We start from the raw sequence: 26,153 nt of genomic DNA on the forward strand, positions 1-26,153 counted from the left end.
AACTCTTGAAGACTGTGGGCTTACCTCCTCGGCCTGCTTCTCTCCACCTTGGAGCCTGTGAGTGAGAGTGCTCAGGATTTTGTTGATTCCCCTTCTCAGAATTACACCCTGAGGAGTAGAAGTGGGGTCAGGAGCTCTGCCACACTGCCTTTCCACCAGATTCTTCTGTTTCTGTTCTTGACATATGCAGTGTAAGGCTGATCTCCTTCTCTTGTTTGATTTCTCCTGGTATATGTATTTTTTGACTTTTTTTCTTTTTTTATTGAAGTATAATTGCCATACAGTATTATATTAGTTTCAGTTGTACAACATAATGATTCGACATTTATATACATTATGAAATGATCACCACAATAAGTCTAGTTACCATCTGTCACCCTACAAAGTTAATACGTTATTGACTGTATTTCCATGCTGTACATTACATCCCCATGACTGACTTATTTTATAACTGGTAGTTTGTACCTCTTGATCCCCTTTACCCATTTTACGCATTCCCAACACCCTGCTTCCCTCTGGTAACCACCAGTCTGTTCTCTGTATCTATGAGTCTGGTTTTGTTTGGTTTGTTCATTTGTTTTGGTTTTTAGATTCCACATGTAAGTGAAATCATATGGTATTTGTCTTTTTCTGTCTGACTTATTTCGCTTAGCATAATAACCTGAAGGTCCATCCATGTTGTTGCAAGATTTCATTCTGTTTTATGGCTGAGTAGTATTCCATTGTGTATATATACCACATCTTTTTTATCCATTCATCTATTGATGGATGCTTAGGTTTCTTCCATATCTTGGCTATTATAAATACTGCTGCAATGAACATAGGGGTGCATTTATCTTTTTGAATCAGCGTTTTCGTTTTCTTCAGATAAATACCCAGAAGTGGAATTGCTGGACCGTATGGTAGTTCTATTTTTAATTTTTTGAGGAACCTCTGTACTGTTCCATAGTGGCTGCACCAATTTACGCTCCCACCAACAGTGCATGCGAGTTCCATTTTCTCCACATCCTCACCAACATTTGTTATTTCTTGTCTTTTTGAGAATAGCCATTCTGACAGGTGTGAGCTGATATCTCGTAGTTTTAATTTGCATTTCCCTGATGATTAGTGATGTTAAGCATCTTTTCATGTGCCTGTTGGCCATCTATATGTCCTCTTTGGAAAAATATCTATTCAGGTTCTCTGCCTATTTTTTAATCAGATTGGGTTTTTTTTTTTTTTTTTGGTGAGGAAGATTAGCCCTGAGCTAACATTTGTTGTCAATCCTCCTCTTTTAGCTGAGGAAGATTGGTCCTGGGCTAACATCCGTCCCCATCTTCCTGTACTTTATACGTAGGACGCCTGCCACAGCATGGCTTGATAAGCAGTGCCTAAGTCCACACCCAGGATCCGAACCCACGAACCCTGGTCCACCGGAGCGGAGCACGCGAACTTAACCACTATGCCACTGGGCTGGCCCTAATCAGATTGTTTTTTTGATAATGAGTTGTATGAGTTCTTTATATATTGTGGATATTAACCCCTTATTGAATATATGACTTGTAAATATTTTCTCCCATTCAGTAGTTGTCTTTTAGTTTTGTTGATGGCTTCCTTTGCTGTGCAAAAACTTTTTAGCTTGATGTAGTCCCACTTGTTTATTTTTGCTTTTGTTGCCCTTGTCTGTGGAGTGAGATCCAAAAGAATACATCTAAGACTGATGTCAAGGAGCTTGCCACCTATGTTTTCTTCTTGGAATTTTATGGTTTCAGGTCTTACATTCAAGTCTTGAATCTCCTTTGAGTTAATTTTTCTATATGATGTAAGATAATGGTCTGGTTTCATTTTTTGGCTTGTAGCTATTCAGTGTTCCCAACACCATTTATCAAAGAGACTGTCTTTTCCCCATTGTATGTTCTTACCTCCTTTGTTATAGATTAATTAATCATATATGCATGGGTTTATGTCTGGGCTGTCTATTCTGTTCCATTCATCTGTGTGTCTGTTTTCATGCTAGTACCATACTGTTTTGAATACTATAGCTTTGTAGTATAATTTGAAATCAGAGAGCGTGATACCTCCAGCTTTGTTCTTCTTTCTCAAGATTGCTTTGGCTATTTGGGATCTTTTGTGGTTTCATACAAATTTTAGGGTTATTTGTTCTAGTTCTGTGAAAAATGCCATTGGTATTTTGATAGGGATTGCACTGAAGTTGTAGATTCCTTTGGGAATTATGGACATTTTGACAATATTAATTTTTCCAATCCATGAGCACAGTATATCTTTCCACTTATTTGTGTCTTCTTAAATTTCTTTCATCGGTGTTTTAGTTTATAGAATATAGGTCTTTTGCCTTCTTGGTTGAATTTATTTCTAGGCATTTAATTCTTTTTGAAGCAATTGTAAATGGAATTGTTTTCTTAATTTCTCTTTCTGATAGTTCATTATTAGTGTATAGAAATGCAGCAGATTTCTATGTATTAATTTTTTTTTTTTCCAGAAGTATTTATTTATTTATTTATTTATTATTATTTTTTTTTGTGGTGTTTTTTTTTATTGCAGTAACATTGGTTTATAACATTGCAAAAATTTCAGGTGTACATCATTGTACTTCTATTTCTGCATGGACTACATCATGTTCACCACCAAAATACTAATTACAACCCATCACCACACACATGTACCGAATTATCCCTTTCACCCTCCACCCTCCCCCCTTCCCCTCTGGTAACCACCAATCCAATCTCTGTCCCTATGTGTTTGTTTATTGTTGTTATTATCTACTACTTAATGAAGGAAATCATGCGGTATTTGGCCTTCTCCCTCTGACTTATTTCACTTTGCATTATACCCTCAATGTCCATCCCTGGTGTCACAAAAGGCTGGATTTAAGTCGTTTCTTATGGCTGAGTAGTATTCCATTGTGTATATATACCACAGCTTCTTTATCCATTCGTCCCTTGATGGGCACTTAGGTTGCTTCAAGTCTTGGCTATTGTGAATAAGGCTGCAATGAACACAGGGGTGCATGTACCTTTGCAAATTGGTGTTTTCAAGTTCTTTGGATAAATACCCAACAGTGGAATAGCTGGATCATATGGTAGTTCTATCGTTGATTTTTGAGGAATCTCCATACTGTTTTCCATAGTGGCTGCACCAGTTTGCACTCCCACCAGCAGTGTATGAGAGTTCCCTTCTCTCCACATCCTCTCCAACACATGTTGTTTCCTGTCTTGTTAATTATAGCCATTCTGACAGGCGTGAGGTGATATCTCATTGTAGTTTTGATTTGCATTTCCCTGATAGTTAGTGATTTTGAACATCTTTTCATGTGTCTGTTGGCCATCTGTATATCTTCTTTGGAGAAATGTCTGTTCAGGTCTTTTGCCCATTTTTAATTGGGTTGGTAGTTTTTGTTGTTGAGATGCATGAGTTCTTTATATATTTTGGAGATTAAGCCCTTATCAGATGTATGGTTTGCAAATATCTTCTCCCAATTGTTAGGTTGTCTTTTCGTTTTGTTGATGGTTTCCTTTGCTGTGCAGAAGCTTTTTAGTTTGATGTAGTCCCATTTGTTTATTTTTTCTATTGTTTCTCTTGCCCGGTCAGATGTGGTGTTAGAAAAGATGTTGCTAAGACCGATGTCGAAGAGCGTACTGCCTATGTTTTCTTCTAGAACTTTCACAGTTTCAGGTCTTACATTCAAGTCTTTAATCCATTTGGAGTTAATTTTTGTGTATGGTGTAAGGTAAGGATCTACTTTCATTTTTTGCATATGGCTATCCAGTTTTCCCAACACCATTTGTTGAAGAGACTTTCTTTTCCCCATTGTATGTTCTTGGCTCCTTTGTCAAAGATTAGCTGTCCATAGATGTGTGGGTTTATTTCTGGGCTTTCGATTCTATTCCATTGATCTGTGTGTCTGTTTTTGTGCCAGTACCATGCTGTTTTGGTTACTATAGCTTTGTAGTATATTTTGATATCAGGGAGTGTGATACCTCCAGCTTTGTTCTTTTTTCTCAGGATTCCTTTAGCTATTCGGGGTCTTTTGTTGTTCCATATGAATTTTAGGATTCTTTGTTCTATTTCTGTGAAAAATGTTGTTGGAACTTTGATAGGGATTGCATTGAATCTATAGATGGCTTTAGGAAGTATGGACATCTTAACTATGTTAATTCTTCCAATCCAAGAGCACGGAATATCTTTCCATTTCCTTGTGTCTTCTTCAATTTCTTTCAGAAATGTTTTATAGTTTTCGGTGTACAGATCTTTCACCTCTTTAGTTAAATTTATTCCTAGGTATTTTATTCTTTTTGTTGCAATTGTAAATGGGATGGTATTCTTAATTTCTCTTTCTGCTACTTCGTTGTTAGTGTACAGAAATGCGACTGATTTTTGTATGTTGATTTTGTATCCTGCAACTTTACCATATTCGTTTATTACTTCTAAAAGTTTTCTGGTGGATTCTTTAGGGTTTTCTATATATAAAATCATGTCATCTGCAAATAGTGACAGTTTCACTTCTTCCTTTCCAATTTGGATCCCTTTTATTTCTTTCTCTTGCCTGATTGCTCTGGCTAGGACTTCCAATACTATGTTAAATAGGAGTGGTGCCAGTGGGCATCCTTGTCTGGTTCCTGTTCTTAGAGGGATAGCTTTCAGTTTTTCACCATTGAGGATGATATTAGCTGTGGGTTTCTCATATATGGTCTTTATTATGTTTAGGTACTTTCCTTCTATACCCATTTTATTCAGAGTTTTTATCATAAATGGATGCTGGATCTTGTCAAATGCTTTCTCTGCATCTATTGAGATGATCATGTGATTTTTGTTCTTCATTTTATTAATGTGGTGTATTACGTTGATTGATTTGCGAATGTTAAACCATCCCTGCATCCCTGGAATAAATCCCACTTGATCATGGTGTATAATCTTTCTAACGTATTGTTGTATGCGATTTGCTAGTATTTTGTTGAGGATTTTTGCATCGATGTTCATCAGTGATATTGGCCTGTAATTTTCTTTTTTTGTGTTGTCCTTGTCTGGTTTTGGTATCAGGGTAATGTCAGCTTCGTAGAATGAGTTAGGGAGCTTCCCCCCCTCCTCAATTTTTTGGAAGAGTTTGAGAAGGATAGGTATTAAGTCTTCTTTGAATGTTTGGTAGAATTCACCAGGGAAGCCATCTGGTCCTGGACTTTTATTTTTGGGGAGGTTTTTGATTACTGTTTCGATCTCCTTACTGGTGATTGGTCTATTCAAATTCTCCACTTCTTCTTGATCCAGTTTTGGAAGGTTGTATGATTCTAAGAATTTATCCATTTCTTCCAGATTGTCGAATTGGTTGGCATATAGTTTTTCATAGTATTCTCTTATAATCTTTTGTATTTCTGAGGTGTCTGTTGTAACCTCTCCTCTTTCATTTCTGGTTTTACTTATTTGTGCCTTCTCTCTTTTTTTCTTGGTGAGTCTAGCTAAAGGTTTGTCAATTTTGTTGATCTTTTCAAAGAACCAGCTCTTGGTTTTATTAATTTTTTCTATTGTTTTTGGTCTCTATTTCATTTATTTCTGCTCTGATTTTTATTATTTCCCTTCTTCTACTGATTTTGGGCTTTGTTTGTTCTTCTTTTTCCAGTTCCTTTAGGTGCATTTTTAGATTGTTTATTTGAGATTTTTCTTGTTTGTTGAGATAGGCCTGTATCGCTATAAACTTCCCTCTTAGAACCGCTTTTGCTGTATCCCATAAATTCTGGCATGTCGTATTTTCATTTTCATTTGTCTCCAGGTATTTTTGATTTCTTCTTTGATTTCTTCGTTAACCCAGTCGTTGTTCAGTAGCATTTTGTTTAATCTCCATGTATTTGTGGCTTTTCTGATTTTCTTCCTATAGTTGATTTCTAGTTTCATACCGTTGTGGTCAGAAAAGATGCTTGGTATTATTTCAATCTTCTTAAATTTATGGAGACTTGTTTTGTGGCCTAATATGTGATCAATCTTGGAGAATGTTCCATGTGCATTTGAAAAGAACGTGTATTCTTCGGTTTTTGGATGGAATGCTCTGTATATATCTACTAGGTCCATCTGTTCTAAGGTGTCATTTAAGGCCAATGTTTCCTTATTGATCTTCTGTTTGGATGATCTATCTGTTGGTGTAAGTGGAGTGTTAAAGTCCCCTACTATTATTGTGTTACTGTCTATTTCTGTTTTTATGTCTGTTAATAATTGCTTTATATATTTAGGTGCACCTACATTGGAGTGCGTAGATATTTACAAGTGTTATATCCTCTTGTTGGATTGTTCCCTTGATCATTATGTAATGCCCTTCTTTGTCTCTTTTTACAGTTTTTGTTTTAAAGTCTATTTTGTCTGATATGAGTACTGCTACCCCAGCTTTCTTTTCATTGCCATTTGCGTGGAGTATCTTTTTCCATCCCTTCACTTTCAGTTTGTGAGTGTCTTTAGGTCTGAAGTGTGTCTCTTGTATGCAGCATATATATGGGTCTTGTTTTTATCCAGTCAGCCACCCTATGCCTTTTAATTGGGGCATTTAGTCCATTGACGTTTAAAGTAGCTATTGATAAGTATGTACTTACTGCCATTTTTAACTTTTTATTTTTTTCCCTCAGTGTTTAAGTAGTCCTTCTCTGTTCCTACTTCTTCTATACAGAATTGATGGTCACTTTAGTTTGACCTCTGTCTGAAAGCTGTACTCTTTAACTACCCTCCTCCCTCCTTTTATGTTTTTGATATCATATCTAACCTCTTTTTTGTGCATTTGTATCCATTACGTTCTAATCGTGGAAATAGATAATTTTTCCTATTTGTGGTCTTCTCTTTTCCCCTTAAATCAGTCCCTTTAACATTTCTTGTAACACTGGTTTCTTGGTGACAAACTCCTTTAATTTTTGCTTATCTGGGAAAATTTTGATCTCTCCTTCCATTTTGAACGATAACCTTGCCGGGTAGAGTATTCTTGGCTGTAAGTTTTTTCCTTTTAGCACTTTAAATATATCGTGCCATTCTCTTCTAGCCTGTAAGGTTTCTGCTGAGAAGTCAGCTGATAGCCTTATGGGGTTTCCTTTGTATGTAACTTGACATTCTCTTGCGGCTTTTAGGATTCTCTCTTTATCTTTAATTCTGGACATTTTGATTATGATGTGTCTTGGTGTGGGCCTCTTTGGGTTTATCTTGTTTGGGGCTCTCTGTGCCTCCTGTACCTGGATGTCTGTTTCCTTCCTTAGGTTAGGGAAGTTTTCATCTATTATTTCTTGAAATAGATTCTCTGCCCCCTTGTCTCGCTCTTCTCCTTCCGGGACACCTATAACACGGATGTTAGTGCGCTTTGATGTTGTCCCAGAGGTCCCTTAGACTGTCCTCACTCTTTTTAATTCTTTTCTCTTTTACCTGTTCACCTTGGGTAATTTCTTCTAGTCTTTCTTCCAGCTCACTGATCCGTTCTTCTGTATCCTCTACTCTGCTTTTGAGTCCCTCTAATGAGTTTTTCATTTCCAGTATTGTATTCTTCATTTCTGATTGGTTCTTTTTTATATCTTCCATTTCTTTGTTGACATTCTCACTGAGTTCATCTATTCTTCTCCCCAGATCAGTGAGCATCCTTAACACTCTTAGTTTGAACTCTCTGTCAGGTAGGTTGCTCATTTCTGTTTCACTTAGTTCCTTTTCTGGGGTTTTGTCCTGTTCCCTTACTTGGAATGTATTCTTTTGCCTCCTCATTTTGCCTCTTTCCCTGTGCTTGTGTCTACGTATTAGGTAGGTCAGCTACGTCTCCTGCTCTTGGATAGGTGACCTTATGTAAGTGATGGCTTAGGAGTCTTCCAGTGTGCTTCCCTCAGTTCTCAATATTCCAGGGGTGGCCCCTATGTGGGCTACGTGTGTCCTTCTATTGTGGCCTGTTAGCTCTCCCTATAGGCGCCCAGGGAGGCTGAGTTATGCTCCTGGCCAGCTGTTGTAATGCTCAGCTGCTTGTAGTTGTTGTGGGCCCTTCAGTCTCTTTATCAGGTGTGGGGAGCCCCAGCACAGTTGGCTGTAAGTTCTAATACCACATTTGTGTTGCAGTATTTCTTTTAAGTGAGTAGGCCCCCAGTGTGGCAGGTTGTTAGGCTCAGGGCCTTAGAATTGCTGTAAACCTCTAGCCTATTAGGTCTCTTGTCAGCTCTCTGAGGATTGCAGCTGGGTGGGGCTGGCCTCAGGCACAGGAGCACCCAATTGTTTCAGGCTTTGGAAGGTGGGGCAAACCTCCTATGTGGGTCTTTGAGAAGCACAAGTCTTCTGCAGCTGACAAGCCCTGCCGCCCAGAGGTCCACACACACAGTCAACACAGTCCTGCCCTGCAGGCGCACCCGACCTCCCCAAGCGGACCCAGTCTCTCCACGGCGGGAGCCCCACACACTCCGCCACCACCCCACACTCTCCACCCGCTCCTTGTGCACACCCTGCCCCGCTCAAGTCAGCTCAGTTACCAGGCTGCAGAAAATCCAGTCACCAATCTATGCAGGCCCACACGTTGCCTGAGGGCTTGTTGTTAGGTGGGGCCAGTCTCTAGGGTGGGCTGCCTGCCTTGGCTGAGCTGGATTAAATCGGTGCTCTAGCGGGTGGAGCAGACCCTGGGCTAGCAGGCCTCAGGGAGAACTCCAATGGCGTCTGTGTCAGCAGGCTCACACCAGGCCACAACAATGGCCGCCGCCAATGTCCCAGTCCCTGGAGAGGTCTCACCCCTCACCGAGATGCACTCAGGGCCTATTAGGTGAGTCTCTTGTCACCAAAGCAGTGTGCACCTTTCTTTCTGGTGATTTTAGGATGCTTTCTGGCACGGGTGAGTTTGTGCGGGCCCTTTAAGAGCCAGTTTTAGTTTCTTTGTGAACCGGGTTTTCTGGGGTGCTCCCCAAAGCTTTAGTAGCAGGCAAGGTCAGATATTATGCCACTGGTGTCGATTGTGCTGGGTCCACAAAATGCCCACAGCGGGGGCGCTCCCCGGCTCAGGACCCCGCGCCTCCAGGGAGGGTGCGTACCTGTGAGCTGCTCCCGGCGGCCGTGACGCTGGCGGCTTGTGAAGGCGGCGTTTTTCCTCTCCAGAAGGGAGTCTCTGCCTCTTCCACCCCAGTTAGGATTGTCCGTTGTTGCAGGAGTTCCTCTCATCCAGTTTTCAGTTCTGTCTCAGGGGTAATTTTTCCACGAGTAGTTGTAAATTGGCTGTGTCCACAGGAGGAGGTGAGTTCAGAGTCTGCCTACGCCGCCATCTTGACTCCGCCTCTATGTATTAATTTTGTATCCTGCAACTTTGCTGAATTCATTTATTAGTTTTAACAGGTTTTTGGTGGAGTCTTTAGGGTTTTCTATATATAGTATCTTGTCATCTGCAAATAATGACAGTTTTATTTCTTCCTTTCTAATTTGGATGCTTTTTATCTCTTTTTCTTGCCTAATTGCTGTAGCTAGGACTTCTAATACTATGTTGAATAAAAGTGGTGAGAATGGGCATCTTTGTCTTGTTCCTGATCTTAGAGGAAAAGCTTTCAGCTTTTCACCATTGAGTATGATGTTAGCTGTGGGTTTGTCGTATATGGCTTTTATTTTATTTATTTATTTATTTATTTTTTTGTGAGGGAGATCAGCCCTGAGCTAACATCCGTGCTAATCCTCCTCTTTTTGCTGAGGAAGACCGGCTCTGAGCTAGCATCTATTGCCAATCCTCCTCCTTTTTTTTCCCCCAAAGCCCCAGTAGATAGTTGTACCTCATAGTTGCACATCCTTCTAGTTGCTGTATGTGGGATGCGGCCTCAGCATGGCCGGAGAAGCGGTGCGTTGGTGTGCGCCCGGGATCCGAACCCGGGCTGCCAGTAGCAGAGCGCGTGCACTTAACCACTAAGCCACCGGGCTGGACCTATGGCTTTTATTATGTTGAGGTATATTCCCTCTATACCCACTCTGTTGAGAGTTTCTATCATAAATGGATGTTGAATTTTTGTAAAATGATTTTTCTGCATCTGAAACGATCATATGATTTTTATCCTTCATTTTGTTAATGTGGTGTATCACGTTGATTGATTTGCAAATGTTGAACCATCCTTGCCTCCCTGGAGTAAATTGTACTTGGTCATGGTATATGATCCTTTTAATGCATTGTTGAATTTGGTTTGCTAATATTTTGTTGAGGATTTTTGCATCTGTGCTCATCAGGGATATTGGCCTGTAATTTTCTTTTTTTGTGTGGAGTCTTTGGTTTTGGTATTAGGGTAGCACTGACCTTGTAAAATGAGTTTGGAAGTGTTCCTTCCTCTTCAATTTTTTGGAAAAGTTTGAGAAGGATAGGTATTAAATTTTCTTTGAATGTTGGGTAGAATTCACCACTGAAGCCATCTGCTCTTGGACTTTTGTTTGTTGGGAATTACTGGTTCCATCTCCTTACTAGTGATTGGTCTATTCAGATGTTCTATTCTTGATGATTCAGTCTTGGAAGATTGTATGTTTCTAGGAATTTGTCCATTTCTTCTAGGTTGTCCAATTTGTTGGTGTATAATTATTCATAGTAATCTCTTATGATCCTTTGTATTTCTTTGCTATCAGTTGTAACTTCTCCCCTTTCATTTCTGATTTTATTTGAACCCTCTCTCCTTTTTTCTTGATGAGTCTGGTTAAAGGTTTGTCAATTTTGTTTATCTTTTCAAAGAACCAGCTCTTAGTTTCATTGATCTTTTCTATTGTTTTTTTTTTTAGCCTCTATTCCATTTATTTGCATGCTAATCTTTATTATTCCCTTCCTTCTACTAACTTTAGGCTTTGTTTGTTCTTTTTCTAGTTCCTTTAGGTGTAACATTAAGTTGTTTGAAATTTTTCTTGCTTCTTGAAGTAGGCCTTTATCACTATGAACTTCCCTCTTAGAACAGCTTTTGCTGTGTCCCATAGATTTTGGAATGTTGTGTTTTCATTTTTATTTGTCACAAGGTATGTAATTAGTCATTTTTCTCTTGCTGCCTTTAAGATTTTATCTTTAACTTTTGCCATTTTAATTATAATGTCTTGGTGTGGGTCTCTTTGGGTTCATTTTGTTTGGGACTCTCTGTGCTTCCTGGATCTGGATGTTGGTTTCCTTTCCCAGGTTAGGGAAGGTTTTAGTCATTATTTCTTCAAGTAAGTTTTCTGCCCGTTTTCTTCTCTCTTCTTCTTCTGGGACTTCTGTAATGTAAATGTTAGTATGCTTAATGTCCCTTAAGCTATCCTGTTTTATTTTTAATTCTTTTTTTCTTTTTACTACTGTGATTGAGTGATTCTTACTACCCTGTCTTCCAGGTTGCTGATCCGTTCTTCTGTATCGTCTAGTCTGCTGTTGATTCTCTCTAGTGTATTTTTTTGCGTGTGTGAGGAAGATTAGCCCTGAGCTAACATCAAATGGCAATCCTCCTCTTTTTGCTGAGGAAGATTGGCCCTGGGCTAACATCCATGCCTATCTTCCTCTACTCAATATGGGACGCCACCACAGCATGGCTTGACAAGTGGTGCATCAGTCTGTGCCTGGGATCCGAACCTGCAAACCCCAGGCCGCTGAAGCAGAGCACATGAACTTAACCACTATGCCACTGGGCTGCCCCCCTGCCAGTGTACTTTTTAGTTCAGTTATTGTATTTTTCAGCTCTGAGTTCTGATTGGTACTTTCTTATATTTTCTTTCTCTTTGTTGAGGTTCTCACTGTGTTCATCCATTCTTCTCCTGAGTTTGGTGAGCATCTTTATGACTATTACTCTGAACTCTTTATCAGGTAAATTACCTATCTCCATTTCATTAAAGTTTTTTTCTGGGGTTTTATATTGTTCCTTCATTTGGAATATGTTCCTTTGTTTCCTCATTTTGCTTGACTTTCCGTTTATGTGTATTATGCAAAACAGCTATCCCTCCCTGTCTTGAAGGAGTGGCCCTGTGTAGGAGATGAACCTTATTGTTTAACCTTGCCCTAGTTTTTGGTTGTCTTTTGAACTGTCTCTTCGATTGTTTCAGACCTGTGGGGTCCAGAAATGCAATTCCCCCTAGAGACCTGAGCCTGGTGTTCAGGGGGCACCTCCTGTGTGGGCTGTGCACACCTGTGCACTGGCTGGCTCTGTCAGGGCTATGTGAGTGGTGTGGGGAGAAGGGAGGGTGAGGTTGCTTGCCTGTTGCATCTGGCAGGGCTGTTTGCCCCCTGATGTTCATAGGTTAGAGTGAGAGTACGAAAATGGGGCCCACCGGAGCCCACAAGGTAGAGGGAGCCTGTAAAAATGGCACCTGCCAGTGTTTGGTCCCTGGAGAGAATCCCAACAGACTTCTGCCCCCTGGCAGATGCTTTAAGATTAGCAGGTGAATCTCCTTCACATATGGTCTAGGCTCTTTTCAAACTGCTGCTTTCTGTGCTGGGTCCTGGGGTGAGTGGGTCTACGCACGAGCCCTTTGAAAGCAGGCTCTTTGTTCCCTGTAGCCTTATGTTTCTTTTGAACATAAATAAGCCTGGTTGGTTTTTGAGGCCAGACATTTTGGGGGCTTTTCTTGGTGTTGCAGGACCCAAGAGTTGGGGTACCTGGTGTGGGGTACAAACACCTTGCTCCTGGACGGGGAGAATCTCCATTTATTTTTTAATTTTTAGATTTGAGATCTCGTATGATTGTGGGTTGCCATTTGGGAGTGGGGTTGTTGAGAGCGTGTCTCTGCCTCTCCTTCCTGTCTCAGCGTGGCCCTTCATCCTTTGTTGTGGAGCAGGTGTTCAGCTAGTGCTCAGGTTCTTTCAGAGGGAATTGTTCCCCATGTAGCTGTGTATTTGTTGTGTGGGTGGGATCTTCCTATGCTGCCATCTTGAGCTGCCTCCTGACCTTTTTTCCTAACTGTCTTGTATTCATTTTGTTTGCCTGTGGCGTGTGAAGATAATGTTACCACTTGACTCTGGTCTCAACTTGGAACTGCCATGATACACTTGAAAAGGATTTTACGATTCCTGTGAATTTTCTTCCTTCCTAAACTATAAACTTCTTCAGGTCAGGTCAGGAACTACATTTTATTCTTCTGTGTGTTTCCACTGTACCTCCACCTGCTGAGTGCTTAGTAAACACAGGACAGAACGATGCAATTCAGAGCCTGTGTTAGAGCAGTTACTTTCAAGTTATGTTAAAAACTCCCAAGCACACTAAACAGTTACTTACAGATACAAATCAAGCTGCCTGCACACACGTTAAAGCAGGGACACTAAAAACCGCTATGAGGCAACAATCTTAGCTTAGGAAACAAAGGTTACTTTAAAATAATGCTGTTTTATTTGTTAACATATTCCAGTTGACACTTAACACTGATTCAGAATGGCCTTGCTACCAATTAGGGGAACATTTTAGCAATGTTTTTAATAAATTCCTAATTTCTGTGACTTGACTAATTAGGCTGGACTTGTGTTCAACACAATCTCTGTCTTTCAGTTAGCAAGTTATACAAAAATGTGTTTACACTGTTGCTGCAGGAGTCTGACTGTCTGCTTCGTCAACTGGCTGCAGTCTCCAGGAGCACCACTGCTCTCCTCCTGTTCCTCCTGCATTTTAAGAACAAGTTTCTACCATTCATAAAGGGTATATACTGGTCATGGTAGTGGAAATATTACTAGCACTGCTGCTGCAACCACTTTCCTCCCCACACACCCTGCCCCTCCGCTAGGAGCTACCATTTGATGAGCGCTCTTATGTTGAGCCCCATTCTAAACACTATATACATATTGTCCCATTTAAACCTTATAAGAATCCTATGAGGCAGGTGCCATTATTATGTTTAGTTTAGAGGAAGTTCAGCAAAGTTAAGTGACTTGCTGAGATCACACAGCTTGAAAGAGTTGGGGTGCAGAGGGAGAGAACAGGACGTTGTTTTCCTTAAGGCTACATTCAGTGAACTAAGAAGTAATCGGAGCCTACTGATATAAGACATTCCCCCAGGACGGGGCACAGGCTAAGTAAGCGTTACGATCTTGTTTGTGAATACGATCCAAAGGACTAGGGTGGGGGGAGGGAGTCAAGGAGGATCATCAGCTGAGAGTTTCCTGTGGTTCAGGTAGAAAGTAGTGCAGGTGCCAGAATTGTGATCAAAAGTGCAGCTCTGGAGTGTTACCCACACAGTAATGACAAACCACACGCATAGATCGGAGAGGAGGAAATACTGGAAAGTTTAAAACTGCCCTAGGTAAACATGGCTTATGTGTTCCTATGCATGTGTGAGCATCTTTAGACTATTCACAGCATCAAGACTCCAGGGATTTGCTCATGTATCTCTTTAAGACATAGTGAGGTGTGTGTGATTTCCAAAATTCCTACAAGGAATACTTTATGATTAGAAAAAAGAAATAGTTATTACATTAAGAATTTGTAATGAGACCATTTTCTTCTCAAAGCAATGGAAACAGTGTAACAGTAAATAGGGTCTTTTTCCAGCTGTATTATAAGTCACGGGTACACACAACACACACAGGCTCCGAGATTCTGTAGTATTTAGCCCTGGCAGTCAGCCTCTGCATTGGAAGAGAGGATAAAAATGAGGACTGTTAAGATTAAGTTCAAAGGTTCTTCTGTGGATAATGATAAGCCTTTGTGATGGAAGCTCTTCATACTCCATACAAGTTTTTGCTGCCTAGAAACTTGTGTTAAAGTAGAAAATTATGCACGAATCACAATTGTATATATATTTTTTGAAATTGTCCTAAGCTGTGTGGGTGCATATGTGTGTTTTAAAACTTTTTGCAGCGTCACACCACAGAGAAAAGATACGTAAGGTAAATAATAAAAAGTTATTTACAAAAAAGGAGAGAAATTGTGAGTCAGTAAACTGCTTTTATACTAACTAGATTCACTGCTGTTAGCAGTCACATGTGCTTCCTATAAATCATGCTGTATCTGGCCTCACATCACCCTAACAGATGGGGGAATTTTTCCTACTCTCCAGGCACGATGTTGTGTATGAGCCTTTCCACCAAACTTCACTTCTCTGTGAACTTGCCCTGAGGAGTTCCAGAAACTGCTTCCCTTGTCCACCATCTTTCAGCCCACAACAGAATGGCCATTGGATTGAATGTGCACTTAGCGTTCCTTCCCGTTTCCTGGGTCTCTTTCAAATGCATTCATCATCACTCTTCAGTTACACTTTAGTCTCCTCAAGAGGAGGGATTAGGTGGTTCTTTGTTCCTTCTGTCACAGCACCGTGCATGTGGCTTTCACTGCGTGAGGTTAAAACACCTTGGTGGCCAACATTTTATCCCTTTGTCACCACTCGGGAATCAGCACATGGTCTTGCATGGTAAACAATCAGTGAATATTTTGTTGATTAGTGATTCCTAAAGCTGGTTAAGTTTCTCAGACTCAGCATTCAGTTGAGTTTGATGACTGTTTCTGATTATGAATGGGAGAAGTGTTCCGTTGGGCGTGGGAAGGTAGTAAATTCCCCTTGACTCTCATGCGTTGATTCAGTCACAAACAACAACCCCTCCTTTTAAATTTGCAGTCTAAATGTTAATGTTATTGGCAAGTATATAGGATTATATGAAAATTTAAAGAACATATACTAAAATACAATGAGGGTAAAAAATAATGACTGGAGCAAAATCATGTTTCCTGTAGCCTATATGCCACTATTTCTGGGTAGTATATCTAATGCTGTCCCATGAGGGTGCTATACCCAAATGATTGAATTAGAAACTGAAAAAGACTTATCAAGCATTTAGTGTCACAGACTTGTGAGGTGAATCAATACTGGAATTTCCAGCTATGTTTTTTATGGCTCCATATTTTATGAAACCATGGAGAATATTGAACATTTGAACGAGGGTCTCAGTCACAGTGATAGAACTAGCTGCGGGATAGGGCCGTGCTAATAGAGGTGAGTTGGAAAGTGGCTGTAGATGGTGGACCTCCTGCCCCTTTTCCTATTTCTTTCTGCTGCTTTTTCTATTCTCCTATGAGGTACTTCCTAGGGAATACAGAAATAAGTGGACAAAAGGCAAGTGTAAAGAGGGATTTATGACTTTCTGTGCCTAAAGCTCACAGCCCTTTCGTTTAATGCCATATTGACTCATCTCTCTTTTTCTCTTTAAATCATTCTCAGTGATACTCCATTCATCACTTCCCCTCTCTCTCTTATCGGTTGCAGATGACCTGTTGGGAAGGAAGAATCTTTAAACCTTGTTTGCCTCTCGGTAGACAGGGTGCCTGCCTGCATTTCACCAAGGGCTCCTTTCTCTGCCCTTGGGTATTCTGTCTTGCCTGGATAGTCCCTGCCAAGATTATTCTTATATTGATTTTAAAAAATTAACATAGAGTAAACATCTTTTATTTTCAATGTACAGTTCTGTGAGCTTTAACACATGCGTAGATTCTTAAACCCACCACCGCAATCAGGATACAGGGTAGTTCTATCTCCCCCAAAATGTATTCGTCCTGCCTTTTTGTAGTCACTCTCCCTTCACCTCTAACCCTTGGCAACCACTGATCTGTCCTCCATCACTACATTTTTGTCTTTTCTAGAATGTCATGTAAATAGAATCACTCCGTATAATGCCTTTGAGGTTCATACATGTTCAATAATGTGTATTATTAGTTAGTTCCTTTTATTGCTGAGTAGTGTTACATTTATGGATATTCCACAGTTTACTTATCCATTCACCTGGTGAAGGAAATTTCCTTTATTTCCAGTTTTTGGTGATTATCAATAGAGCTGCTGTAAACATACAAGTTTTTGTGTGAACACAAGTTTTCGTTTCTCTAGTGTGGACACCTAGGAGTGGAATTGCTGCATCATATGGTAAATGTATGTTTAATGTTATAAGAAACTGCCAAACTCGGTTTTCCAGAGTGGCTGTACCATTTTGCATTCCTGCCAGAAACATATGAAAGTTCCAATTACTTTGCACCTTGTTGACACTTAATAGTGTCAGTATTTATTTTTAGCCTTTCTAATAGGTGTGGAGTGGTATCTCATTTTGGTTTTAATTTTCATTTCTCTACTGGATAATGATACTAAACATTATTTCATGTTCTTATTTGCCATCTCTATATCTTTTTTGGTGAAGTGTCTATTTCTATCCTCTGACCATTTTAAAAATTGGATTTTTTGATTTCTTACTGTTGAGTTTGAGAGTTCGTCATGTACTCTGGATCCAAGTCTTTTATCGGATATGTGATTTGCAAGTATTTTCTCCCACTCTGTGGCTGGTCTTTTCTTTCTCTTAAGTGTTTTTTACAGAGCAAAAGTTTTTGTTTTGATGACATCCAATTTTTTGATTTTTTTTTTTTCTTTTATAGATTGTACTTTTGGTGTCATATCTGAGAACTCTTTACCCAACTCATATAGAGTCATATAGGTCATAGAAATTTTCTCCAGTGTTTTTTCTAAAAGTTTATAGTTTTACATTTAAATCTGTGATCCATTTTGAGTTAATTTTTATACAAAGTATGAGGCTTATATTGAGGTTATTTTTTTGGCAAATGGATGTCCAGTTGTTCCAACAACACATTTTTTTTGTCGTTGAAAAGAATTGTCTTTATACATCTGTCAAATCAACGGGCCGTACTTGAGACTATTTCTGAACTCTGTTCTGTTCCATGAATCTGTGTGTCTATCCCTTCACCAGCACCACATTGTTTTAATTACTGGAGCTTTATTGTAAGTCTTAAAATTGAGTGGTTTGAGTTCTCCAACTTTATTCTTATGTTTCAAAATTGTTTTGTCTATTCTAGTTCCTTTGCCTTTTCACATAAATTTTAGATTCAACTTGCTGATTTCTACAAAGAAAGCCTACTGTGATTTTGGTTGCATTTAATCTATAGATCAACTTTCGGGAGAATTGACATTTCAGCTGTATTGAATTTTCCAATTCATGAATATGGTATATTTCTCCATTTTTTAGGTGGTCTTTGATTTAGTTCATTGAAGACAATCTCTGTCTTTTCATTAGTGTGTTTAGATCTTCTACATTCAATATAATTGACATGTTTATGTTTAGGTCTACCATTTTATTGTTTATATTCTGTTCTGTCTTTTTCATTCTTCTGTTTGCCCTTTGCTGCCTCGTTTTGGATTATGTCAATATTTTTTAGCATTTCATTTAAATGTATTGTTCGTCATCTTAGGGGGAAAGCACTAAGTCTTTCACCATTAAGTGTGATGTCAGCTATGGGTTTTTCATAATAACCTTTTTTAGGTTGAGGAAGTTTCTGTTCCTAGTTTGTTGAATGTTTTATCAGGAGAGTTTGTTGGATTTTGTGGAATGATTTTTCTGCTTCTATTGAGATGGTCATGTGGTTTCTATCCTTTATTCCATTAGTATGGTAATACATTGATTTTCATACGTTAAGCCGACTTTGTATTCTTGGGATAAATCTCATTTGGTCATGGTATATAATCATTTTTATATGTTTATATGCTGAATTCAGTTGCTAGCATTTTGTTGAGGATTTTTTTATATCTATATTAATAAATAATTTATATATAGTTTTTTTCCTTATGTCTTTATCTGGTTTTGGTATCAGGGTAATGCTGGCCTCATAGTATTCCGTCCTCTTCTTCTTTTTTTTGTGGAATTGTTTGTGAAGGATTGGTGTTAATTCTTCTTTAAACATTTGGTAGAATTCATCAGTTAAAGCCATATGGGCCTGAGCTTTTCTTTGTGGGAAGTTTCTGATTACTAATTCAATCTCTTTACTTGTCATAGACCTATTCAGATTTTCTATTTTTTCTTGAATCAGTATTAGTAGTCTGTTTCTTTCTAAGAACTTGTCCATTTAATCTAGGTTATCTAATTTGTGGGCAGCATTTCTTTTACAGTAGGTCTCCTGGAAATGAATTCTCTTAGTTTTCATTTCTCTGAGAATGTCATTCACTTTGATTTCCAAAGGATGTTTATAGAATTTCTGCGTTGACAGTTCTTTTCTTTCAGCACTTTATAAATGCTGTTCCACTTCTTTCTGACCTCCGTGGTTTCTTCTGAAAAGTCCCTCAAATCATTATTCCCTATATGTTAAATGTTGTTTTCCTCTGGCTATTTTCAAGATTTTTTTTTTTTTAAGATTTTTTTCTTTGCCTTTAGTTTTCAGCAGTTTGATTATGATGTGTCTGGGTATGTATTTCTTTGAGATTATCCTGTTTGGGGTTTGCTGAATTTCTTGAAACTGTCAGTTTAGGTCTTTTCCCAAATATGGGAAGTTTTCAGCCAGTATTTCTTCAAATATTTTTTCTACATAACACTCTTTCTTCTCTTCTTCTGGGACTCTGATGACATGAATATTAGATCTTTTGCTACTTTTCCTAAAGGTCCCTGAGGCTCTATTTTACTAATTCTTTGTCCATCTAGTGACATTTAAAATTTTGTTATCGTATTTTTCAGTTCTAAAATTTACATTTGGTGGTTCTTTATGTCTTTTGTTTTTTGGCTGAGAGTGTCTATCATTTGATTAGTTTCAACAGTGTTCAGCCTTACTTCTTGGAGCATGGTTATAATAGCTACTTTAAATTATTTAACTCCAGTACCTGTGTTATCTTGAGGTTGGTGTCCGTTGATTGTATTTTTCTTTGCAAGTTGAGAGTTTCCTGGTTTTTCATATGCTGAGTAATTGGGGTTTATTCTGGACCTTTTGGATATTATGTTTTGATTATCTGGGTCTTGTTTATATCGTATGGAGACTGTTTGTTTATTGTTTTCTTTTTGTAAGCGGATGATGGACCTGGTTGCAAGTTCTGACTTGCATTCTGTGGGCTGTGTTTCTAACATCAGTTCAGTCTTCAAAGCCTTTGCAGAGTCTGGGCCCAGTCTGTTCTATTCCAAAGTGCAAATCTCAAAGCTGTTGGCATGCTGTTTAAGATCAGATCCACAATGAACAGCTCGGAGGTGAGCCCAGATGTTAATATACCACTTTGTAGTATAACTCCCTCGAGCTCCCTTCTTTCTGCAACCTCGCTGACAATTTCTGATTCCCTGAGGCCTTGTTTTGCTGTCCTCCAGCCAGAAATCCAGGACTTTGCTTCTCTTGCTGTGCTGCATACTTTCTGTAACTGTCCAGAGCCAAGCAGTAAAAGACCAGAGAGGAAAAGAAGCAATGGAGATTTACCCCCTTGTTCTTGGAGCTACAATTCCTCTTCGTAGAATCATTCCTCTTTCTGAGTTTTAGGTGCCTGCTCACCTCTGCTGTTATTCTGTGGCATTGTGGGATTGCCTGGGTCTGAGGTGGGAGAGATCAGGAAACAGACAAACAAACAGAGAATTTCTCTGAACATTAGGAGTTAGCTTTTTGGCTTCTTAGGTTAGAAAAGTGAGGATTTCTCTTCAAATTCATTCTGTTCATCCCTAGTGAGCACTTCTGGGCCTTTGAATCCAGGCTGACTGATACTAGAGGGAACAAAAACAACGGAGAAGTCACCACGGGTTTGGTGGTACTCTGAGTTCTCATTTCCTTCCCCAGTCTACTAGCTACCATTTACTTTTCAGAGTCCTCAGATGCTTCATGTTTTCTGTCCAGCTTTTATATTTGCATTCAGTGAGAGAGGTAAGGTGGGTGTTCTTTTTTTTTTTTTTGGTGAGGGAGATCAGCCCTGAGCTAACATCCGTGCTAATCCTCCTCTTTTTGCTGAGGAAGACCGGCTCTGAGCTAACATCTATTGCCAATCCTCCTCCTTTTTTTTTTTTCTTCCCCAAAGCCCCAGTAGATAGTTGTATGTCATAGTTGCACATTCTTCTAGTTGCTGTATGTGGGATGCGGCCTCAGCATGGCCGGAGAAGTGGTGCGTCGGAGTGCGCCCGGGACCAAACCGGGCCGCCAGTAGCGGAGCGTGCGCACTTAACCGCTAAGCCACGGCGCCGGCCCCAAGGTGGGTGTTCCTAATCCATCTTGCCTGGAACTGGAGCCTCCATATTAGTCGTAACATCATTGTTTATAAACCAAACGCTGTGTAGGGTGGGATTTGCCAAGCCTGGTTTTCTGAGGCCCTAGGCTGTGTTCATAACATGTATCATGGAATTCTCACATAGTGCTTATGATGAAATAAGCTTACATTTTCTTTAATTTAAAGGAGGGGTTGGTGTACTGTTTCTGTAAAGAGCCAAATAGTAAATCTTTTAGTCTGTGTCCATATGGTCTCTGTCACAATTTCTTAACTCGGCTGTCGTCGTCTTATAAAAGCAGTCATAAACAATACATAAACGAGTGAGGATGGCTGTGTTCCAATAAAACTTTATTGACACTGAAATTTGAATTTCCCATATTTTTCGTGTGTCATCAAATATTACTTTTATTTTTTATTACCATTGCAGGCAATACATTTCAGGTAATGAAATATTCTTTTTATTTTTTATTACCATTTAGGTGGTGGGCCAGATTCAGTCCGGGGGCCAAAGTTTACCGACCCCTGGCTTTTGTCATGGATGGTGGTATGGCCCTAACCAACAACACTTCCTGATCATAAGGGTTATTTTCTACTTGTTATGGAGAAACATAGGTAGGAAAGCAACAGAGGTTCCAGAAATCTTGTGGAGTGTTTGTAGATGAAACCTGTAAACTAAAGTAGCATCTCAATCTTCTTTTGTATTTCTTAGGTTGCATAGAGAGAGAGGGCCTTTTACGTATTTTGTCTCAATTTATCCCCATATTACCCTGTAAAGTAAACACGTTCGTCCTCATTTTATGGATGAAGAAACTGACGCACAGAGAGGATTACTAGCATGTCCCAAATCATGACTAGACTGGGGTTTGTATCCAGGCCGGTCCAGTGCCAGGGCTGTTGCTCTTTGCAGTCTAGGGCACTGCAGATCTCCTTTCTCCATTTTGACTTGTGCCTGTACAAAAAGACCTTATTGATAACTGTATAGGGCATCCAAAGACCTGATATTCAAGACCTCTGTGTTCTGGTCCAGATTAGTTCATTTATTATTGCATGAATCTGGGCAAGTCTTTTCATTTCTCTGGGTCCTAGTTTCTCTGCCTATAAAATAGGGGATTGGACCAGCCAATGTCTGTTTCTCTGTCATTGTGATGTTGTGGGTTCTGGCAGCGAGCATCATAACCACAGACAGGGACCGTGGGAAGAGGTGGGTGGTGTACTTCGTCACTGGAGGGCTGGAGAGAGTTGTAGAGAACATGCCTGGTCCTGGACCACGCTGTGATGGCCGTTGACTTAGAGCTCTGTGGCTATAAAAGAAAAGACAGTAAATATATTGCTTCTTTTTTGTCTTCAGTTTTTCACAGTATCCTTCTAGATTATACTTTGCTTGATTTCATGTTAGCCACATAAATTAGTGCCGTTTTCTTTGAACTCTTATCAGTGGAAGTCAGCAATAAATGCTTAAGAAACCATGGGCCTTGATGAAGTACTGTATACCTTGTTTGAAGTCTGTTCTGCAAATAGTAAAGCATTTCTTAAAGACTTTATGGGATAGTATGAAACTGTTCATTGCTTTCTTTGTTCATTCTAGCATTTAAAAAAATCACTTTCATGTCGCGTGTCTTAATTATGTAGTTGATGTAATGTCCTTCCAAATGTGATGAAAAGGACAATGTAAACAGTAATAAAAAATCAAAAAGAGGAGAAATGAAGTTACATTTTGAGTGCTGCTTTGTGCTAGGGATTTTTGTACATACTCTTGTACAAAGTATTCTCATTTTACTACAGTGAGTAAGACGTGTCTCTACCTTTAAGGAATTTAGAGTTTAATAGGCTTAATGGTTCTCAACTGGCATTATCTTCCCTCAGTATTTAGAAATGTGTGGGGCAGTTGTAATTGTCACAAATGCTGAAAGGTGGTGTTGGAATTTAGAGTGTAAGATTACACTACAATGAAGAATTGTCCTGCCCAAAATTCTCCTAGAACCCCTGTTGAGAAACACTGGGCCGAGTAAAATAATAGTAATGATAATAATAGATACTTGCATGTTGAGCACTTCATATGTGTTCTGAGAGCTCTACAAATACAGGTCTGCATTCTCTGATCTGCAATTCTAAATTAAAAAATATCTAAAACTGAATTGGATTTTGTTATGAGCCCATTTGGTGGTAAAGCGTGATCTGAATTGATGAAACTTTTTTCAAAGCTGAAAACTATATATTTTTTAAAGCTGTATTGAGGTGTAGTTTACATACCATAAATTCACCTGCTTTGAGTCTACAATTCAATGATTTTTAGTAATCCTATAGAGTTGTAAAACTATTACCACAATCCAGTTTTATAACATTTCTTCATCCGTCAAATTCTCTCAAGCTTGTGTGAGACTTTTTATAGTTTTTGTCCCTTTTAGTGTCAATTTCCAAATGTTGCACTGAAGAAACATGAAAAGTATTTGATTATAGAGTGCTGTTCCAGATCCTTCTGGGATGTTAGGTATTCATTTTCTGATATCTGAAAAATTCTGAATTCAAAACATACCTGGACCCAGAAATTTCTGATAAAGGATTGCAGACTGTATGAACACATCCAATCTCTGCAATAACCCCATGAAGTAGATACCATTATCGCTCCTCATGTTACAGTTGAGGAAACTGAGGCACAGAGAGGCTAGGTAATCTGCCTAAGATAATGCAGCTGTGTGAGTGGTAAAGCCAGAATGAGACCCTCGGTAGGATCTTAGCCACTTTTTATATGTTTACTGTTGGTGACATTTGTGATGTTTCCATTTTTTTTCTAGTTCAAATGGCTCTACTGTGAGTAGTCTTCTGAGTTTCTCTTGGTGTGCACGTGCGGAGGATTACCTAGGAGTAGAGTTGCAGGTGTGTGTGCATCTTTAGCTTTACTGGATGATTCCCAGATGTTTTCCAACTGGGCTATATACATACAAATACAATTTTAATAAATTATAATAATACAATACAAATTTAATAAATACATACAAATACAAATAAATCCAGATTTAAAGGGTCATATAAATTTATACCCCCCCAATAATGTATGTGTTGCGTTTGCTTTTGTATGCTTACTAACAGTTGATGTCACACTTTTTAATTTTTCTAATCTAATGATTCCAAAATGGTATTTTGTTATGGTTTTAATATGTATTTCCCTGAAGACTAATGAGATTGAACATCTTCTTATATAATCATTTAGTTTTCCTCTTTTTTGAGGTGTCTGTCTAGTTTTATGCCCATTTTTCTATTGGATTGTCTTTTTCTTATTCACTCACTGAAATTCTTGATGTGTTCTGGCTACTAATCCTTTGTCGATTATATATTCTACAAATATCTTTCCCAGTTTGTGGCTTGTCCTTTTGATCTCTTTTTGGTGTCTTTTGATGAGCAGAAAATTTTAAATTTAATGCAGCTAATTTATCCATCTTTTCCTTCATGGATTTTTTTCTTTAGTTTATTTAACAAGCTCTTATGGAGCACTTTCTATGTGCTAGACACTTTTCTAAGCACTTTATAAATATTTACTCGTGTAATCCTCATAACAACATTAGAGGCAAGTACTATTATTATCCCCATTTTATAGGTGACGACACCGAGGCACAGAGTAGCTAAGTGACTTGCCGAGGTCACCCAGCTAGTAAATTGTAGAGCCAGGACTTGAACCCAGGCAGTTTAAGAACTCTTATTTAAGAAATCTTTTCCTACCATGACATCATGCAGATGATTCTCTTATATTGTCCTCTACAACTTGTTTTTTCTTTAATATTTAGATTTTTAATTGCTCTGTAATGGATTTTTGTGTTTGGTGTGAGGTAGGGGTACAGTTTAATTTTTTTCTGTGTGGATAATCATTTGTTTCAGCACAGACTACTTACAAGTCTAAATAACCTTTTCCTCACTCCACTGCAGCACATGCTCTATAACTAATCAAATTTTCTTGAATGCCCAGGTCTATTTCTGGGTTCTCTATTTGGTTTCAGTGGTCAATTTGTGCATCAGCACCATACTGTGTTAATTACTATGACTTTATAATAATTCTTGTTATCTGGTAAGTCAGATACTTCCACCTTGTTCTACTTCATCAGGGATGTCTTGGGAAGTTTCTTATGCTTTGAAAGCAGAATAGCAGGAGAATTTTTGACTGTAACCATATATTCATATATTGGGCTTTTGGAAAATGATTTGTCATTGCTACTGCGTTTACTTGTTTGCTAAAAGTTAAGCAGAGACCATTTCATTTGAGTGACTCATGCTCGATTTATCCTCATGGCAAAAATCTCCTTAAATGCATACCATGCAGTGGCGTATAGAAGGCTGTTGAATCTTGTGAAATGGAGGGGAAGGGGAAAGAAAAGGAACAGTTTGATGGATTAATAGTCTCTTCTGTTTAAGTTCAGTTACATTGGTAGTTTCAGAATGCATGCTGAGAAACTGCACAAGCTATGTGTAGTATGATTCCATAAGTTGAAAAACAAGATATTGCATTTTTTGATTAAGTTGCCTTTAAAGTGTCTTTAGGGCCGGCCCTGTGGCTTAGCGGTTAAGTGCATGCGCTCCGCTGCTGGCGGCTCGGGTTCGGATCCCGGGCGTGCGCCGACACACCGCTTCTCCGGCCATGCTGAGGCCGCGTCCCACGTGCAGCAACTAGAAGGATGTGCAACTATGACGTACAGCTATTTACTGGGGCTTTGGGGAAAAAAATAAATAAAAAAAAAAATTAAAGTGTCTTTAAACGGGGAAAAAAAAGTTGCCTTATTCACCAAGTAAGAGGCAACGGAACCCAGTTGGTCTTAAGAGGCCAGTGTACAGTTTGGTGCTTAAGGTTGTCTTGATCCTGTTGAAGGAATTGAACTAGAATGCCTAGAGTCTCCAGTGGGAATATTTCTGCTCTCCAAATGTTACATCAGAGTCATAGCAAATAGAATGTGTATTCCCTATTCAGGCACAAACTGCTCTTGCCTGTGACCCTTCTGTCTGTAGAAAGTGTTATTCATGCTGCAAATAGCAGTCAACTTTCAAATAACACCAGTGCTCTAAGTTATAGCCTTTCCCAACCTGGTTGGCCAAAGCGAAGTGTGATAAGGCTTTGTGAAATTATAATTACTGTTTCTTTTTGACAGAGGGCCTGAGAATTCCTAGACAATGCGGAGACATTTCCCTAAGTAAAACCTGACAGTCTGAAGTCTTTCCAGCCTTCAGGTCATAGCAAGGTCTTACCGTGGACCAAAGAAATACATCATCTGTCAATGCTGCTCCTCCATCCCGTACTGACGTCTCCTTTTCACTCTGCTGCA

General features: G+C 39.1%; 1 protein-coding gene across 5 annotated transcripts in view; it reads left to right on the top strand.

The window, feature by feature from the left end:
* The window catches only part of CACNA1D (calcium voltage-gated channel subunit alpha1 D), a 340,557-nt gene that overhangs the window by 75,908 nt on the left and 238,496 nt on the right, over nucleotides 1-26,153 (top strand). The window contains exons 1-2 of one of the 5 annotated variants that reach the window (XM_087431188.1): nucleotides 8,561-8,740; nucleotides 23,643-23,724. The exons of the other annotated variants lie outside the window; for them this stretch is intronic. Of the exons in view, the coding sequence (XP_087287314.1) occupies nucleotides 8,631-8,740; nucleotides 23,643-23,724 (192 nt within the window). The 5' untranslated portion in view covers nucleotides 8,561-8,630. Of the gene's footprint in view, nucleotides 1-8,560; nucleotides 8,741-23,642; nucleotides 23,725-26,153 lie in introns of those variants that run through there. 5 annotated transcript variants of the gene reach the window in all.

Source organism: Ceratotherium simum, chromosome 5 (genome assembly GCF_057802395.1).
Source record: "Ceratotherium simum simum isolate JZ-2026a chromosome 5, ASM5780239v1, whole genome shotgun sequence".
NCBI lineage: Eukaryota > Metazoa > Chordata > Mammalia > Perissodactyla > Rhinocerotidae > Ceratotherium > Ceratotherium simum.